Genomic DNA, 19,605 nt, shown 5'->3' with positions numbered 1-19,605 from the left:
TCACTTTATTCACCTGAGAGCAAATGTTACACAAAATTTTTAAGCTGGACTAGTTCCTAGGGCTCCTCCAGGCAGTGTGGATTTGTGAACATTAACATGTCAACGTACCCTTTATATCTCAAGTTATGAATACTCTCAAACAGTAATAAATCTCCACTATTTGCCAGACACTCTGTGAGGAACTGAGAGGACAGAAAGCCTAAACTGTGGGCCAGTTTGGCTAGAATTATGCAAAATTGTGCAAAAGTGGTGTGACTGACCCAAAACACACACAAGGTAAAAATTGGGGCCAGAAGAACCCAGGTCTGGCTAATTCCAGAACCCATCTTACTGCCTAGAGATGAAAGTTGCTGGGGATGGATCTGGGATTGGATATTGGAAGATGGCTGGCAGAGGGGGAGCGGGGGGGCAGAGGAGAAGGGTCACAGAGAGGCCAGGCCCAGGATGCAGAGGGAGGCCAGGCAGAGCAGCCAGGCCCATCAGAGCAGGTGGCAGAGGCCCAAAGCAGACATGTTTGAGGAGGGGGCAGGGCAGGATTCTGAGTGGGTTCCAACCTGAAAGTTTTTGTTTTATCTTGTGAAACAGGCTATGATGTCAAGCAAGAGTGAGAGGGGATATAAGGTAAAGACTGCTAAAGATTTGAGGGGGAAGAATACTGAGGAAAATTGGAAAGGCTGCTGATATGGAGCATGTGAAATAGCTGCCAGGCATCATTAAGGGGTGAGCTGAGGTTGGAGACTAAGATTTACTGCGGCAGCAGTCCAATTGTGTAATTTTTCTCCAGCACTGATTATCTGCCCAGGTATAAGATCAGAAAAAGTGGACAGTTGAATTGATCCAAGGTTAGAATTTTTCTAGGCTTGTAGGATGAAAGGACAAGAGAGTAAGAGAAGACTGGAGGGGCATGCCATGGAGCTCGGGGCTGGCCAGGGTAGAAACCAAAGGCCAAAGACTTGACTATAACGTCTGTACACAGTAAATACTTCTAACAATCAATTAAAATATTCAAAAACAGGAGATATCATTATCCTACTCTTCTCTCTCAGGACTGTTCTTTGTCCCAAAAGTCCCAAACCTCTCCTATCTCATGTTCCCTGTTTCGATGGCTGACAACTCCATCTACCCAGCTGAAACTTAGGAAGCATCCTTTACCTCTTTCTCTATTCTATGTACATCCCATCATTCACAAAGACCTGGAGATTCTACTCCCTTCATATATTTTTAATCTACCTCCTCTTCCTCTCTATGGGCATTGAATTCACTCGAGTCCTCAAAATGCCTCACCCAGATCAATACAACCATGTCCCAAGTGGTCTACCTGCCACCTTGCTCCTCTCTGACCCATTCCCTGCAGTGCTGATGGAGACCGTGAAGAGCAAAGGCTTTGCAGACAAGTCTGGGTTGGAGTCCCACCATCTTCATCTTCTAGCTGTGAGACTGTATCTACAGCCTCAGTTTCCTCATCTTTAAAATATAAATAATAACCATGGACCTGTCTCGTATGGTTCTTGGGAGGATTAACTGAGATGATACACAAAAAGAACTGAGCATTAGGCCTGGCACCTGGCAGCCTTCAATAAATCTCAACCGTTATGTCATTAGCACCATCATTATTCTACCAGCCTAACAACATGCAAGCCAAGTCTTAACATCCCCCTGCTTGAAATCCTTCAGTGCTTACCCCAGCCTGGTCCTCCCCTGTCCTGCTCAAACACTCCTGCTCTTACATGTCACAGTTCTCTCTACTGGCACACTTTCCTCTTCAGTCCCCTTCCTCTCCTAGTGAACCCTTCATGGTCCTTCAAGGCTCAGCTCAGTCTCCTGTGTTAGGTGCTCTCCCAGCACATATGTGCACTCACCTCAGAGCATCTGTGTACTGCACCACAAGCTTCTTGTCTCTCTATGTCATTGAGCCCTCAAGGGGCAGTAGCACAGAGCTTGCTAAATAAGTGAACAAAGGTGAGAAGCAGAAGGGCTGTCTGAGCTCAGCATGAGTAGAGCACAGAGTACAGTTCAGGGAGGGGTGGAGACAAGGTTGGAGAGGCAGGCAGAAGGCAAGGCTCTCTAAGCAATGCTATGGGGCGTGGATTTTATCCCAAATAAGATAGGGAGAGGTACCCTCCTTTTCCTCTAAATTATTCACACAAAGGTAAGAGGGGGAAAAAAGAAATCAAAGGAAGGGAAGAAAAGAAGAGAAAGATAAAAATAAGTAAACTTCATTAAACTAAAATCTTCATCCAAATGAAGAATTTTTTTCCCCAAAGCCTGGCTTCAAAGGCTAACTATAAAATGACCGGTAAAAGTATACTTCGAAAGATACAACCAAACGCATATCACAGTGGCAAGAATCCAATATATAAATACAATCAATTTGTTTCCTCATTAAAAGCTTTCATGAAGAAAATGATTCAATACAAATGCTAAAGCTACTGACACAGATTAATTGAAAAATAACAACAGAATTCTAATTAAAGACATAATATTATTTTACTCATTCACACTGCACCAAAATTTGAATATATAAAAAACAGAATCTAGAAAGCAGGCTTCTACTGGCAACCACTCTAAGAGCTACAATGCATTACTGAAATTTAAAAAAAAACTCCTATCCTTAAGTGTATACTTTCTTCCAGTTAAGAACTGAGATGTACACAAAAATTCAGAAATAATTTTAAAATTATTTCACAGTTTTGCCCTCAACTTGACTTTTTTTCTAATTGTACAAGATTCTATACTAAAATATCATTCTTTGCCATTTATTTCTTTGTACAGTACTTACAGCAGTCATAGTTAAACACTTACATAAGGTATCCAATTATCCAAATCATAAAGTAGGGAAGTGATTTAGATCTAAAGGCTAATGACTATGTGACCAGTTCTACTGCTGTTATCAATACAGGTCAGGGGTCACCAGCAGTTCAACCACAACAACTAGTCAATCCCAGGACAGTGGTTCTGTCCCACTTCAAGGGATTCTCCAGCAACAGAAATGTCTCCAGATGTTGCCAGGCCACAGGGAAGCCCTTAAGACAGTGGGCAAACATCAGGACAAGGAAAGGACCAAGACTATTTGTTCTGACCATATCTCCATCCCTCATCCTAGAAGCTAATTAGGTTGAAATGTTGTCAGCTACAGGGTTTAGGCTGGCCCTAAACCCTGCTGATAAGATTTCCTGTCAGTCATCCCCAGTCATATTGGGGGACCCTCCTTACCACCCAGACCAACAGCCTACTCACACTTCCCAGTCAAATCCTTCTTCCTTTGTTCCCCTGTTAAAATTCAGTTTAAAACCAAAGTAGCTACTTACCAAACAAAAATAGTGTCCTCTAATAAAGATTTTTACACATACTTGTCTGATTTTAAGAATCTTCTGGAAACCTAATTGAAACACGAATTCCCCAGTGTTTACACCAGACCTACTAAATTAGCATGTCCAGGGTAGTGACCTAGAAGTCTGTATTTTTAACAAGATCCCCAGGTAATTCACATGATGGGGCAAGTCTGTAGAACACTATAAAGGATATGGGTATTTTATAAATGGTTTCCTGTTAAGGGAATTATAGACAGGCAGCCCTCAGTTCAAGTATAGACTGTATTCCAAAATTCATTTCCAGTTGTTTGGACCTTGAAATGCATTTTCCTCAAGAAACAAAGTAAAAGATAATGTTAAGTTTTCTGGATATGCTTTTAAAAAATGATTAAATCTTGTTAATAAATCTGATATAGTAAATACAATCTTTAATTTACAAACCAGTCACATTTCAAAAGTTGAAGCATTAAGTCAGCCATTTAGAATGTATTTTCCCATTGACATAAATTTCTGGAAAGTGGTTAGATTGTCTGGTTATCCATAAAAGCTCATAATAAACCAAAGGCAGCTATGGAACGAAGGATATAAATATGAGCTCAAAGCAAGAGATACTGGGAAGAAAGAAAGATCTGTCTTCCTTTGCTGGGCATAGACATTCTTATCCTCTCTCCCTTTGCAACCATCTCTTTTCTCCCAGTGGCCTCAGCCCAGGTACCAAGGACCCACATGATTATCTAAAATTCCCTATTAAAGAATCAGCTTACCCATGCCTGTCCCATGATTTACTCTCCTCAGTTATGTAACTCTTCTCCCCAAATCCAGTCAAAACTCCCATTTCCATGATTTGGTTCCATCCTATCTCTCATTACTCCCTTATACCTAACAAACAGAATTACCCCTTGGTTCCCAAGCATGGCTAAACTTTTATCTCCTCAGTTTCTTTGCACATGTTATTTTTGAGTGCAATATATCTGACCAAAAATCCATCCCTTTCAAACCCAAAGCCAAGACATGATGCCATCTCATCCATAAAGGTTTCTCATAGCCCACCAACCAGAAGTAATTTCTTTTTCTGGGATCTCACAGTACAATCTGTGGGCACCTCTTCTAAAGTGTTAGCCACAATATATCTTGAATTGTAGTTATTTCTGCATACTTCTATATCTTTCCCATTGGGTTGTAAATTTCTTGGGAATATTCTCTGGGTATCTACAATGTAACATGCCTTGTATTAGGCACTTTTTTATGCATAACAACAATCCTACAAGGTGGGTGTATTGTAATTACGCAGTTTATCCTGCTCAAAAATAATTTCCAGGAGGACTGGAAGCTGTCATATTCACCACAAAAATTCTTTGCACACAGTGGATGCTGAATAAACATTTGTTGAATGAATGAAGTAAAATTATTCACTTGTTATGAGGAAATCGAGCCTTAGTAAGAGTGCTGGCCAAACAATCATGCTGCTTGGGCTCAAATCCCAATTCCAAAACCTAACAGCTGTATAACCTTGAGCAAGTTGATTACCTCTCTGAACCTCAGTTTTCTCATCTGCTAAAATTGGGATTATTATAGTATTAACCTCTCACCTGTTGTGAGGATTAAATGAGATAATGTGTGTAAAGCCCTTTGACACTGGGCCTGGCACAGGAGAATTGTGTGATGAATGTTAGCTGTGACTGTTATTCTTCAGTTGCAGAGGCAAGAGCCTCTAAAGCCCTCACTCTTTCTGAGGAAAAGGATCCTCTGTTAACTTTATAACACTCAGTGTACCTAGCACTGTGAATTACCCATAACAGAGGTTCAACAAACTTAATATCCTCAGCACAATCATCTAAGCCAAAAGTTAGAAGGAAATCATTAAATAGGGCTAGTGCACCTGAATGTACAATCAAAAACCCCTTAACCTTCCAGGTGAATTTATATTTTAAAAGAGGACTATGAGCCCAGATGAATCTCTAAATGGTGAAACTCCAGGTATGTAACAAATTGGAACCAAACATTTCAGATTGTCTAGAGAAGACACCCGTGGGCAGTGGGGTCCGTGCTGGCTCTGTTCATGAGTCTGGCCACTCACTGGTCCAAGAACTTCTTGAAAAACAGGGATATATCTTCCATGACACTGTCTTGATCACCTGGCATTATGCAGAGCAAAGAGTAAACAAATAGCCAATACATATTTGTTAAGTAAATTAACTGCTTCCGGCTTGTAATCCTCACCCTGCTCTTAGTTAATTCTATTTCTCTTCACCACCAACATGAAAATCCATCATGGTGACTGATGTTTTGAGAAGGAGGAAGTGAATGGTTTATTCAAGCACCATCACTTTGGAAAGCTAGTCCCACAAATACAAATGTTTTACTAAATAGTCACAGAGTGTAGATAATCCTGTGTCAGTTCAGTGCAGCTCAGAAAGATAATATTTAAGAAATGGAAGTTGTTCCTAGTCAGTGATACCTCATCTAATGAAGATCTTGAGAATGATCTTCCTTTATTAAAATAAAACATTCTAGAAAAATCATCATAAATTACTCAAAGGACTGCTGTATTTCATATCACTCAAAAATAATTTTACTTTCGTGTGTGTGTGTGTGTGTGTGTGTGTGTGTGTGTGTTTAGGCACAGAGTAAAAACACTCCAAATACAGCTGTTTATTTGCATAGAAGTGACCCAAGGCTACAATTAAAGCCTAATTTCCTCCTTCCACATCTCTTTTCCCTGCAATGCCAACTCCTTTCCCACCTGGAAACAAATACTCTTTGGCTCTTAAATCCTTGACTCTTTTTAAAAGAGGAAAGGCTCTGATATCAGTGACTTAGGATTAAATACACATTCACTGTAGAGAGTTGAAAAATACAAGTAAATAAAAAGGAGAAATTAAAAATCACTCAAACTCTACTTTCCAGAAATTACTATCATTAACATTTTGGAGTAATTTTTCAGGCATTTTTTTGAAAAAAAAATATACAGAACCAATTTTTTCACTTACAGTATATCTTATCATTCTATATCAATACATCTTCTATAGCATAAATGATTACATTATCTTCTTTTTTAAATGTTTGCCCTTTCAACAGAATGGAGGAGCAGAATAAACTGGAACAGGGAGAAACCTGAAGCAGAGAACCAGAAAAGAGAATTTTGCAGAGCTCTGAGTAAGACTTTATGAGGGTTAAAGTTTAGCCAGTGACAAAGGGAACAGAAAAGAGAAGACAGATTTAGGATGAAGAATCGATAGGCTTGTTGATGGTTTGGGGAGTGAAGAGAGAGGAGGCAGGAATGACTTCCAGGATTTTGCCTTGGGGGCCAGGACCTAGTGAAAGCAGAAATAGACTTTAGGGGTGAGAAGAATATATAATAATGAGTTCAGTTCTGGACACGCCATCAGTTAGGGTTCTTCTGGCTACAAGTAACAGAAAACCTCACTGGCAGAGGCTTAAATAAGTAGTTCATTTTTCCTTCAAAACAAAAAGTCTGGAGACAAGTGATTCCACGGTTGATGCAGGGGCCCAGCAATGGCATGAAGGACCTAGGCCCTTCCCTTATTTCTGCTCTAACACCTTAGAGCACAGTAATGTCTTAAGGTGGCTACTGCATTTCAATGGGTTTTTTTTTTTTTTTTTTTGGTCTCCCAAGCATAAGACTGTCCTGTGAGAGGCTAACAGAAGTTTTCTCCTTATATTTCTTTGGCCAAAACTATATCTTATGTAAACCCTAGACCAACCACTGCCTTTCAGATCATGAGTCATCCCTGGGCTGGTGGGGTTCTGTTGTCTAGGAAGAATGGAGGGTGGCTGCTGCATAAGCATCCAGCAGGGTTTGCCCCAGCTTTGTGAAGTTTAGGATATCAATAAGACACCCAAAAGGAGCTGTCCAATATGCCGTATGGTGCCTTGGAGAGAGAAGTGCAGTTGAGCTGTAGAATTAGGAGTCATCCACGTACAGGGGAAGTTGTAGAGTTAGGGACATGCTTGCAACTGCCTACAATGAATGTGGTGAGAAAAGAGGGAAGCCTGAGGGACCAGCAGTGAAGAGGGCAGCATAGAAAAACAAGCTCAAGCCAGAGCCTAAAATCAGAGTATAAATGCAAGGAAGAAGGAAAACCAGGAGAGACTATTATCATGGGGACAAATGGAGGGAGAGATATTTTGTTTGTTTTTTTTGTTTTTATTTGCTTGTTTGTTTTTACTTTTTGAGGAAAAGGAAGCTATCAATAGCGTCACATGCTGCAGAGAGACCAAATAAGACGAAGATTGAACAGCGTCATCTGGATGCAGCAATTAGCAAGTTACTGGTACTTTGTCAAGAATAACATGATAGGAGCAGAGACTAGATTATAGGGGGCTGAAGAGCGGCCAGAGAAGAAGAAACCAGAAATGGCTAGTCTGTCAAAAAAAAGATACAGGACAGTAGCTAGAGAGGGAATCACTGTGTAGGATGTAATGTTTTTCTTAATATTAGGAGAGATTTGAGCATATTTATATGATGAATGGAGAGATGTAATCAGGAGACAAAAGTTAAATTTGAGAAAGAGAAGGTCTCTGGGGGGCAGTGGTAATACTGGAGTGAAGATGACAATTGTGAGTCATAGCCTCAGTCCTCAAATAGTGTGAGGGAAGACCCTGAACTCAAAAGATGACAGAGAATTGCAAAGCCATGTAGACACATCTCAAAAGGGAAGAGGTCTGGGATAAGATTGTATAGTAAAAGCCTAGAAGTGACAGCAAGGAGCTTGAAGGATGCCAACAGCACTTCTGGAAAATGAGCAAGTTCTATTTTAAATGACTGCAAGCAAAACAGTGTCCTGAAGAAGAATCAGTTTTACTTGGGCAGGGGTGGAGAAAAGAGGTTGAGGATATCATGGAATTTGATTATAATAGAACATGGATTCTAGGAAACACAGGGGAAAGGATTAGAAGAGAAGTCCTCAGGCAAGATGAGATGGTGGAGACAAGGAAGTGCAAAGCTTTATAGGAAGGATGATGACCAAAGGCAAAGGGCTTTCGATGGATCACGGCTGGAAGACTGGCAGCCGTGCTCCAAGAGAACTCCAATACATGATCATCAGCCTTGTAACCTTATACCACAGACTGTTAGAGAAGTGTCATCACATGGGACGTTTGAAGAGATGGACACCGTCTTTACAAATGGCTCTGTATCCCCTAATGCTCAATAAAAAGAAAGCATCCTATTTCTGGAAAAGAATATGTGGGGTTGGCTACTGAACAGTTAACTTTCATAATATAGAGGGTCTCTTGTTCTAGTGTTTAGCCTAGGACTGGAGAACATATTTATAACAGTTTTCCTCCATTCCTTCAACTCACGTTATTGAGCTCATATCACATACAAGTACCATTACAGACCTTTTTTAAAATGAACATCCATGCCTTTAAGGAGTTATAATCTCCAGAAATATGTATTCTGAGTTTTAAGAAATTGAATTTAAAATGAACTTAAAAGTGGTAAGTGGTAGAACAGTGCTTCTCAAATGTTTATGTGCATACAGATAATCTTGGGATCTTAGTAAAATGCAGATTCTGATCCAGTGGGTCTGATTCAGTGGAGCCCGAGAGTCTACATTTCTAACAACTTTCCAGGTGATGTTGATGTTGCTGGTCCACGGGCCACTCCTGGAGAAGCTAAGACTCTAGCAAAAAAGATTTCTTGCTTTACCTTTTCCATTTACACTGACCTATAAAGTCCTAAGAATTTTTCCTCTTTTTTTTCCCTTGCTAACTCCCTTATCCTTTTTTTTCCTAATAAAAAAGGGGGGTAGGGTAGAAAACCTTACAAAAAGCTTTTTCTTCTAAGCAACTATTAGCTACACACACCATTTTCAAGACTGTGCCAAACATCTATCTCCTAATTAAATACTTTTGTGGAACCTCTACTATTTCAAACAGGGCACCTAGATATTCAGTAAAAGAATAAAGAGATTGGGAACAGCAATTTATTCTAGTTATGCCATATGGCAGTATAGAACACTGGCTGGAACCTGAAAACTCAATTTCACAAGTCTTACTTATTCTGAATTTTAATCATTATAGGATCAGCAAACATATGCCTACCAACCTGCTCCATTTACACAAAATTCTAAAGAATCATCACACTGCACACTCAGAAATGATTGGTTTTCCCAAATGGACTTAAAATTTCTCTCCTACCAGATTCTCAAAATAAAGTAGCTGCTGACAGCTCCAGTTTAATCTCCCTGTTAAATAAAATCTTCAAACAATACTTTTTTTTTTTTTTTTTTGCAGTACGCAGGCCTCTCACGGTTGTGGCCTCTCCTGTTGCGGAGCACAGGCTCCGGACGCCCAGGCTCAGCGAGCATGGCGCATGTGGGATCTTCCCGGACCGGGGCACGAACCCGTGTCCCCTGCATTGGCAGGGGGATTCACAACCACTGCGCCACCAGGGAAGCCCTTCAAACAGTACTTTTAACAAATAGCATTGCTTGCTTTCTTACCATTTTCATCGTCAGCTCACAATTTTGCACAAGTATAATTTTCTCCGGTTCCAGATTCCTCAGCCCTGAGGCTGGTTCAGGTGCTGGCCCTCCTGGCCCTGTGAACTCCCCCCATCGTGTCTGTCACTGCTGAGACACCCATCCACACCACATTCTCTCCATTTCACCTCTCTCCAGAATGGAGACATTATCATTTTCAACACATACACCATCCCCCGTCCTCTTAGAGCTGATACCTTCATCTCCTGTACATCTAATAATTTCAAGATAAGGACAGAAAAAGCAGTTTTTGTTCTGTGAACTTTTGTCTCTGGTGCTTGAGAGACTGTCCTAATATCCCCTGAACATGTTTTAGTGATAACATTTACTGCACCAGGGCCAAAATGATTTTCTGCCACTTTCAATTCTAGTTCAATAAAAGAATAAGAGCTTTGTTTCTAACCTCTGTCATTTTTAATACCATAAAATGATTTAAAAAATGTAAAATTGAGTTCCATTTCCTACTGGACTACCAATCTCATATTAGCTTTCCTTTTATCAAATTTATGAGAAAAGTCAGAAATTGCCTTTCCTTAAAAAAGATCAAAACTTCAGGATCTCCTGGGCAGAATGTTTGAATTGAATTTCAGCTCTTAATAATTGCTGGCCTGGAAGTTTTAAAGAAGTATAAAAGTTAGATACTTAAAGTTAGTAATGTCAGAAATAACAAACTGGAGTTTGTCATTAGTCTACTATCATCCAGAAATAATAAAGTTATTCTCAGAAAAGTATCATCCTAAAAAATCACAAACATGTTTATTACATTTCCAAATTGAGGAAGTCTATGGTTTTCTGAAACAATGGTGAATGAAGTCCATGGTTTTTGAACTGCAAAGTGAAACAAATAATGTTTTTTGAAACATATTATAAAATGTTTCAAATATGCATAAAAGGTGAAAGAACACCCATATATGTGTATGCCCACAACCTAGACTCTATGATTCACATTTCGTTATATTTGTTTTGTCACTTATCCATCTGTCCATCTTTTTTGTTGTTGTTTACATCTATATCTATATATTTTTTAACATCTTTATTGGAGTATAATTGCTTTACATTGTTATGTTAGTTGTTGCTGTATAACAAAGTGAATCAGCTATACATATACATATATCCCCATATCCCCTCCCTCTTGCGTCTCCCTCCCACCCTCCCTATCCCACCCCTCTAGGTGGTCACAGAGCACTGGGCTGATCTCCCTGTGCTATGCAGCTGCTTCCCACTAGCTATCTATTTTACATTTGGTAGTGTATATATGTCAATGTCAGTCTCTCACTTCGTCCCAGCTTACCCTTCCCCCTCCCCGTGTCCTCAAGTCCATTCTCTACGTCTGCATCTTTATTCCTGTCCTGCCCCTAGGTTCTTCAGAACCATTTTATTTTTAGATTCCATATATATGTGTTAGCATACAGTATTTGTTTTTCTCTTTCTGACTTACTTCACTCTGTATGACAGACTCTAGGTCCATTCACCTCACTACAAATAACTCAATTTCGTTTCTTTTTATGGTTGAGTAATATTCCACTGTATATATGTGCCCCATCTTCTTTATCCATTCATCTGTCGCCATCCATCTTGTTTTTGATGCATTACAAAATAAACTGCAGACATTGCTACACTCTAGAATGTGTATATAATTAACTAAACTTCAATATTTATTTACAGTTCCTTTAAACCAATAAGCTTTTGAAAGATGCCAATTCCTTTTTTTTTTTTTTTTGTAATGGCTTGGCTAAGTAAACTATGCAACAAATTAGAAATTCTACATTCTAAATCCTAATCTTTTATTAATTCTCCTACTTTGAGTAACTTCTTGTATCTCAGTTCTCTCATCAACAAAAGAACAAAGGCACTTGGTTGACATGGTATAAAATCTTGATTACCAAATTGTAAAATGGACCTTGTGGTTATTGCAGAATTCACAAATGAGAGACACTAACTAATATAACTTAGAGAAATAGCTTATTGGAGATTATCCAACTTTATGTGGGCGTAAAGTTTTCTGTAAATTATAATGAGAACTCAACAAGGCTCACAAACTCAGGAGGGATCTTGAGTTTGAGCATTTAATGATAATGCATCTTATATAAGCTACACTGTATCCATGATAAAACCATTTGAGGCTGGATTATTGAAAACTGAGTCACTCCAAGTGGGAATTTCATAAAAAAGCACTAGCATCAAATTGGAATTTTCTTGGCTTTGCAAAGCCGTAGTATTACTGGCTTTTAAACTCCCTATTAATTAACTACAGTTAGAGCTGCCACAGGGATAGCTGCCCCTTCCTTTATGAGCTGCTTGTTCCCCTACACTGATTTTTTTTTCTTTTGGAAGATTGGCCCTGGAAGGGGCATCCTTTGAAGCCTGAAGAATCAAAGCTGCTGCAAAGCACTGCTGAGAGTTTCGAAAGAAATATGAAGAAACTACATTGGACCTGGGGCGACAGGCTGAGATCTTCCCAAACAGGTCAGCAGTTGGTCTGTAAAATATTCCCATTGCCAAGGAGGCAGTGACATCTTGTGTAAATCAAAAACGAAAACCCTAAGATATCTTATTTCCATTTTAAATGCATGGGGGTTGAATATGGATATCTAGCACTCAAGAAGTTCCTGTGGGATTGATTTTTTTTCCCATCTTCTCTGAGCCCTTTGCTGAGAGTAATAAGAAGGACCGCATTTCATTATCAACCCTGCTAGCGCTGCACTTCAGGGAGACTAGATGAGGCTACACAGTGGGAGAGAAGATCTGGCTTCCAGAGAAGAAATGATTCACATGGTGTGGTTATAAAAACCCACTTTAGGCCCAACTCATTTGCAACAGAATCATGAAATAAAATTAAATCCCAAGGAAATGAAATTTCCTGCATCATTTTGAAAATTAAAGAAAAAAGAGAAAAATCATATTGATACCATAAAAGATCAAGGTTTGGTTGGTAATGTTTGCATTTTTGTAACATTTGGAAAAAAAATAATTCCAAACAACATTTTGGGGGAGGCAACTTAAAAAGAAAACACAAGATCATGGTTAGGAAAATCTTCAATTGAATCAGTCAGTTATAGAAAAAAACAGAACAAAGAGTTTGGCTCCTGACAGCTGACCCAGTGCTCTTGCATTTCTCTTCCCTTTGCTCCAGTTTCAGTGTAACACAGGAAGTGGACACAGAGTGGATCTATAACAGCAATAAGAGAAAACAAGCAAATAAGAGAAAACCACAACCAGGAAGGCCTCGCACCACAAGTTTCTGGAGATCCACAAATAAGATGAATACAGAGAGGCATTTTTTCCACTGGCTTTCTATAAGCAGAGAAAATAATACAGCACTGGGACAAAAGACTAGCTCCAGATCAAATAAGACTTAAAATCAAGGCCAAAGTAAACAGTGGTACAATGAAGACAATAATTTCATATAAATGATCTTTTCACACAATGTATGAATTAAGAGCCCCCATTTACAGACAGATAGAAAATCTTCTATTATTAAAAAATTGACACCGAGGATTTTCTGAGACCTTCCAAGACAAATCCATTTTGAGTAGATAATAGGAATGTGCCCAAATGTTAATGATGGCTATGATTCTATCAGAAGTAAAGCAAATTTCAGCAACTTAACTATATGGCTAAAGAGTAGTACTCAGCTTATTATTCTAATGGGTCAGTCCAACTTGAAGGGTGTAAGCTCAGTTATATGCCTGCCTCCCAGGTCTCATTTCAAAATTCCTTTCACTCTAGATAGAACATTGTATTCTGTTTAATAAGTACAGTACTGGGAATTTTTAATAAAAAGGTTTGAAAGGAACAAGATTTTTTTAAAAAAAAACCCACTTACTAAAAAATTATACATCACAGTTACTTATATATAAAATATTCCTTTTATGGGATGACCAAAGAGAGAGGCTTCTGCCCACTAATACCACCATAATAGCCCAATGTAGAAGAAAACAAAAATGGATCAATTTAATCTTAAAGCTGGTACCAAATCCAAGATACCTGCATAAGTGAAAGAATAAACAAAATAATCATCATCATAAAATTAAAAGGCGAGTTACACATTTCAAGGCTGCTTTGAAAGTACAGGAGACTTGTTATGAAAGAACATATAATAAAATGATCTTCCTTTCCAGGTTAAGCCAAGAAACCAACAGCAGGTATTATTATATCAGTCTTACTTGTAGAGCATTTCAGACTAAAAGAGCAACATATATAACCCCTCACTACCCCCAGTAAGTATATCTCCAAAAATCTTTAACACAATTGTGAAATCTCAACATGCACTCACTAATTAACAGAAAACTAGTACAGGAATTTGGCATATAAAATTGATCAGTTTAAAGCCCTGAAGTTGTTGCGGGTTTTTGTTTTCTTTCTTGGTTAAGGATGAGAGATAGGACTGAGAAAGGAAGAAATGAATTTTTAACCTTCAAGATGTGGTCAAATTATTGCTATGACTTCTGAGCCTTTTCAGAGCTCTTTAAACTCAGATGGATTGCACAAGTACCTACTACTCTTTTTTTTTTTTTTTCTGTGTTGGCACTGAAACTCCAGTGTAGCAAAATGAACAACAGAAAGAGATGTTATAAGCAAATATTTAAACTTGTAACACAGATGTACCAAAAACACATTCCACATTTCTTCTCTTGATAAGCACACTTCATTTGAATGTTTTTTGTTTGGGGCTTTTTAGCTCAATAACCAGCACTTGGGAAAAGTAAGACTCTCTGTGTAATTAATGGTAATGATATGTGGTCTACCACTTCGAAAATCTTTCTCCCAAGAGTTATATTGGACTAACTCCTTGTGTTCTTCCTACAATACAAAGACACAAGAACAATATATTCTTAAACTAAATCCTGTTTTAAAGCTAAATCCATGTTAAGCTGACAAGAAAAACTTGAAATTCCCAAAGAGAACTGGAATTATTTTTATGATATTTTTACCAATGTATAATGTTTCATGCAGAGCTATGTGCTAACCACCCACAATGAGACATGTTCGAGATATTCTTTCAGTCTGTACTTTGAAGTCCTGGTTTTGGGCTTCCCTGGTGGCGCAGTGGTTGAGAGTCTGCCTGCCAATGCAGGGGACGTGGGTTCGTGCCCCGGTCCGGGAGGATCCCACATGCCGCAGAGCGGCTGGGCCTGTGAGCCGTGGCCGCTGGGCCTGTGCGTCTGGAGCCTGTGCTCCGCGACGGGAGAGGCCACGGCAGTGAGAGACCCACGTACTGCAAAAAAAAGTCCTGGTTTTGTGGATGTTGTGCTCTAATCCTGTTACATAGTTATTTCTTTATTTCTTTCCATTTCAATAGGCTACTCATCTACCTGTCTCTTTTTGGAACTCCTTTAAATTTCACAAAAGAAAACAATACTCCCAGTTTGTTTCCATTGGCTCTGGCCTTCACTTCCAACAGTGAGCATAAATGACTAGCTGTTCCAAAACGAGCCATCAAGAAAGAATTTATTCCTACTTCCGTAATAAAAATATTCTATTTTCTTCATCCCTCCCCTGACTCTCAATGTATTCTTGCTGACAGATGACCTCCCCTGAATCAAACTTAAGAAATGCTCAACTGTTTCTGTAAATGCGTAAGAACGCCATCAAACGTCTGAGTGTAGATCAAGTCTGCTTCATTCCAGGTGTCTCACAGCTGGCACTGGTACTGCAGTGACCACCATAACAAAACAGCAGGAGCCTCTGCCTGGCTTTCATCCTAATCATTCTCTAAAGAGCTCAGTGAAAACTTGGACTCAGAAAGTGAAAGCCTTTAGTTTTAGGGAGAAGGTTTAAATGAGGAGGCAGTTTGAAGAAGAGCAATGAACAATGCAGCTCAGGACATCAAATACCACAACAGGACTTCATTTCCTTGGACTTACAGAAGTCGTTATCCTTTTTTTATTTTGTCTTACATGAAAAACATTATCCTTCACTGGTAACACTTTTAAGCCCCCCCCAAAAAACCTACGAAGACAGAACTATAGATATGATTTTAAGTCTGGGAGGACAGAGAATAGTGAAGCTACCTGTACTGAAAAACAGATGAGCACTTGGAGGACATCCATGACTCGACACAACTGTCATTTCCTGGGGTCGGTCACTCTAGGCAACAGAAGGGTGGCAAATGGCACATAACAACTGTGATGGAGTCAGATGCTTTGATTTACAGTGAGTCCACAGCCATGCAAACAGCAGTGAATTCTGAGCCACCATAAAAATTAGGGCCAAGCCCCTAGAATTTACCAAGAATCAGAGCCAGTGCTATTTTCACTTCTCTCAACCCTTTTCATTCTCGAGCAGCACAGTGTTGAGGAAAGAATTAAAGGAATTAAAGTGAGGACACAACACAGAGTGGAAAGTTGGGGGAGGAATAATATATGTATGTATGGTATTTATATTTATCTAGAGTCTTTTCCAGATTATCCTGCTAGATTTCTTACCCACCTTTCAAATAAGCCGTAATGTGCCAAATCAATAGTTTTATACAGGTTCCTACCCTCCCCCCAAAATTTACCAAACCCCTAAAATTTTATTGCTTTAATATGACTAAAGATAAAACTTTTTAAGTGACTAATTCTTTTGATGTTACTTGGCAACTTGCCATATACATTTAACTCTCAAGTTTGATGACTTCCAAATTTCTTTTCACACCCAGCCTCTGGGAGAGATACAACTTCCACACAAAAAAGTAAATGTGGCCAGCATTGTACCAGCTTTCAGTGCTTTCAAACCAGCTGGTATCAATACAGGCATAACATCAACCAGCCATACATGGGGTTATAGATGCAACGTGGCTGAAAAAGAGGATTCAGTAAGACAAGGTTTACATTAACGGGATGATGATTGAATGGACAAATGTAAGACAATTTCAAACAGCTTGCCAAAGGAAAGCCTCATTTTTCCATTTTCTTGTACAGTATCTAATTTCTGGCTCCTCATTTCCTCCTGATCTGATAATTATGAAATTCTAAATAAAGTGTCATCTTTCTTGCAACAAATCAATGAACAGAAAGCTCCCATCAACAATGCAGATGTTTCCTAAAACTCCTGCTGATTATTTCCTGAATGCCTATCCCACAAACCACACAGCAAGTCCTTTGAGAACAAGGAACCCTCTCTACCTCATAACAAATACAGTTTCTATGTGTGCGAGCATGGGTATGTGTGTATGAGTGTGTGTGTATGCACTTAAAAAAGAGGACTAAGAAGTAATATGTAAGTGATAACAGTGAGTCACCACAAAATCACCTTTTATTATCAATTTCAGATTGAAATTTAGTCCTTTCCAAGTTCTGTGGTACAAATATGGGAAAGGAGAATTCCTACTCACTGTATATTTGTCTCTACAGATGCAGTAAAATTGTTTTTACATTCCTTATCACAGATTTATACCATTAACACCATTAAATGGTATCACCATTTATATCATTAATACAACATACACAATTATATTATGGGCAACCCTCTCCCTATAATACAGTTTAAAATAATTCTACCTTTGTTCTTCATGCCATCCTTATAATAATCCTAAAATACAAAGGTCAACTTTGTATTAAAAAAATTAAAAAATTCTATAAGTTACTAACTGAGCCTTCAGGTACACAACTAAGCCTAAACTTATCTACTAATAAAGTAACATTATGGGGAAGTTTGTTTTAAACACTCTTCCAGCCTACCATAAATGATAGATATTCTCATTTTGCAAAAAAGCTCCCATCTTTTGCATTCTGTTTGTTTCAATTATTCAGGTCAACCCAGGCTGATAATTACACAGTCCCCAGTTGCTGAGTAAAAGTGATGTTTAATTAGCCAGCAGGAAAGATCGATTAAGATCCAGCAGGGCATCTTGTGAGGTTCTCACACATTCCTGGAAGGAATATATTCTGGCTGTGCCCTTTGAAAGGATAAAACTTTCCTTGCTTGCTTCTAAGGAGTTTCAATGAAGCTGCTAAAGTAGATGCTAAGATTGGTCAGCCACACAAATTAAATTCCAGGTATAAGGACTTTCCTGGTGGTCCAGTGGTTAAGACTCCGTGCTCCCGGGCTTCCCTGGTGGCGCAGGGGATAAGAATCTGCCTGCCCATGCAGGGGACACAGGTTCGATCCCTGGTCCGGGAAGATCCCACATGCCGTGGAGCAACTAAGCCTGTGCACCACAACTACTGAGCCTGCACTCTAGAGCCCGCGAGCCACAACTACTAAAGCCCACGTGCCACAACTACTGAAGCCCATGTGCCTGGAGCCCGTGCTCCGCAACAGGAGAGGCCACCTCAATGGGAAGCCCGTGCACCGCAACGAAGAGTAGCTACTGCTCGCTGCAGCTAGAGAAAGCCTACGTGCGGCAACTAAGACCCAACACAGTCAGAAAAACAACAAAAAAAACAAACTCCATGCTCCCAACGCGGGGAACTAAAATCCCACACGGTGCAGCCCAAAAAACAAACAAAAAAACAAATCCCAGGCATATACCTGCAGTTGCTCTCCCTTTACTAAGAGTACTCAGTTCAAACATTCTGAATCACATTGCCTCCAAGTTGGAAAACACGTAAAGTAACACTCTCTTATCCCCAACTCTCATTCAGTTACCACATTTCAAGCAAGAGGTGGTCGGGAAATATATTGTAAAGGAAAATTTTTATTTCTTCCACCATCAAGCAAGTGTATGCATCTGTCAGGTGCTCACATTCTAAAAGGTACAAATTAGGTCAGGGCTTTTAATATAAAAAAACCAAAGACTTAATGAGCATGATATTCCAATCAGTCTGAGACTAAGACATTCTACTATGCTCAGAGAATCAACTGGATAAGTCCAGTTTAAGTTTTCAATTAGGAAAGGAGATGTGGATATAAAATCAAGACCAAAAATCCTAACGAAAATTATCTCATACTGCTTAACATCTTCCCTTTCAGTAATTTGGACAAACATAAATATTTAGCTTTTCACACATTTTGCAAAAGTGTTCAATAAAGACTAACATAACAATCTAAAGCTGAAAGCAGAACAATTTTTTTAACATACATAATTATCAAGCTATTTCCATTTTGGTAAACTACCCTAAATATGCCTGCCTACCTCCAATGCAATTCAGTACACATTTACTAAGCCTCTACCAAGTATAAAGAACTATGATAGGTGTGTCTTACTTTGCTAATTTATATACAATTAAAGTAGATTTTACTGATTATAAATTGTTTTAAAGCTTATGAAGAAGAATAATGGAACCGGTCTATACAAACCTAGCTTTGATTTGCTGCAAGCCCCGTAGAATATGGTCTCTGCTGTCCCTTGCACCAGCACTGAGGTTCTCATTCCGCAAAACTTCTCCCAGGAACTCCTCAGTATCTAAAAGAAAGGGAAAGTTGATCAATGGAAAAGAAAGAGTACTAGGGAGAAGGAGGAAAATCTGAAGGACTAAGAAATGGGTATTATTTTCTCTTTAAAAACTTTAAAGTTGCAGAACGAGGTGAATGTAATTAATGCCACAGAACCATACACTTAATAGTGGTTAAAATGGTAAATTTTATGCTACATATATTTCACCAGAATAAAAAATAAACAAAACTTTATATATGCCTGTAAATGACATTTTCTGATAATCCAAGACCTTGCTATGAATTTAGAAAGCTAATGCATATATTAACCATAAGAAATAACTATTTTCTAAACCATCTTAAAGAAACATTTAAATATTAATTATCACCTATGGCAGAGGATGGACTGTCAGTTTCATAAACATGTAAACATTACAAACAAGTCATAGAAGGTCACAAGCCAATAGCAGCTAGAGAGAAATACC

The 19,605-nt window shown here is 38.9% G+C and overlaps 1 protein-coding gene across 1 annotated transcript in view; it reads right to left on the bottom strand.

Moving 5' to 3' along the window:
* Nucleotides 1-19,605, bottom strand: part of SKAP1 (src kinase associated phosphoprotein 1) — a 267,412-nt gene that overhangs the window by 226,468 nt on the left and 21,339 nt on the right. The window contains exon 2 of the mRNA XM_067022143.1: nt 19,046-19,151. Coding sequence (XP_066878244.1) covers nt 19,046-19,151 — 106 coding nt within the window. The remainder of the gene's footprint in view (nt 1-19,045; nt 19,152-19,605) is intronic.

The sequence above is a fragment of the Kogia breviceps genome, chromosome 19 (genome assembly GCF_026419965.1).
Source record: "Kogia breviceps isolate mKogBre1 chromosome 19, mKogBre1 haplotype 1, whole genome shotgun sequence".
Lineage (NCBI taxonomy): Eukaryota > Metazoa > Chordata > Mammalia > Artiodactyla > Physeteridae > Kogia > Kogia breviceps.
The sequence above is the reverse complement of the archived record's forward strand: the minus strand, read 5'-3'. Positions and strand labels throughout refer to the sequence as shown.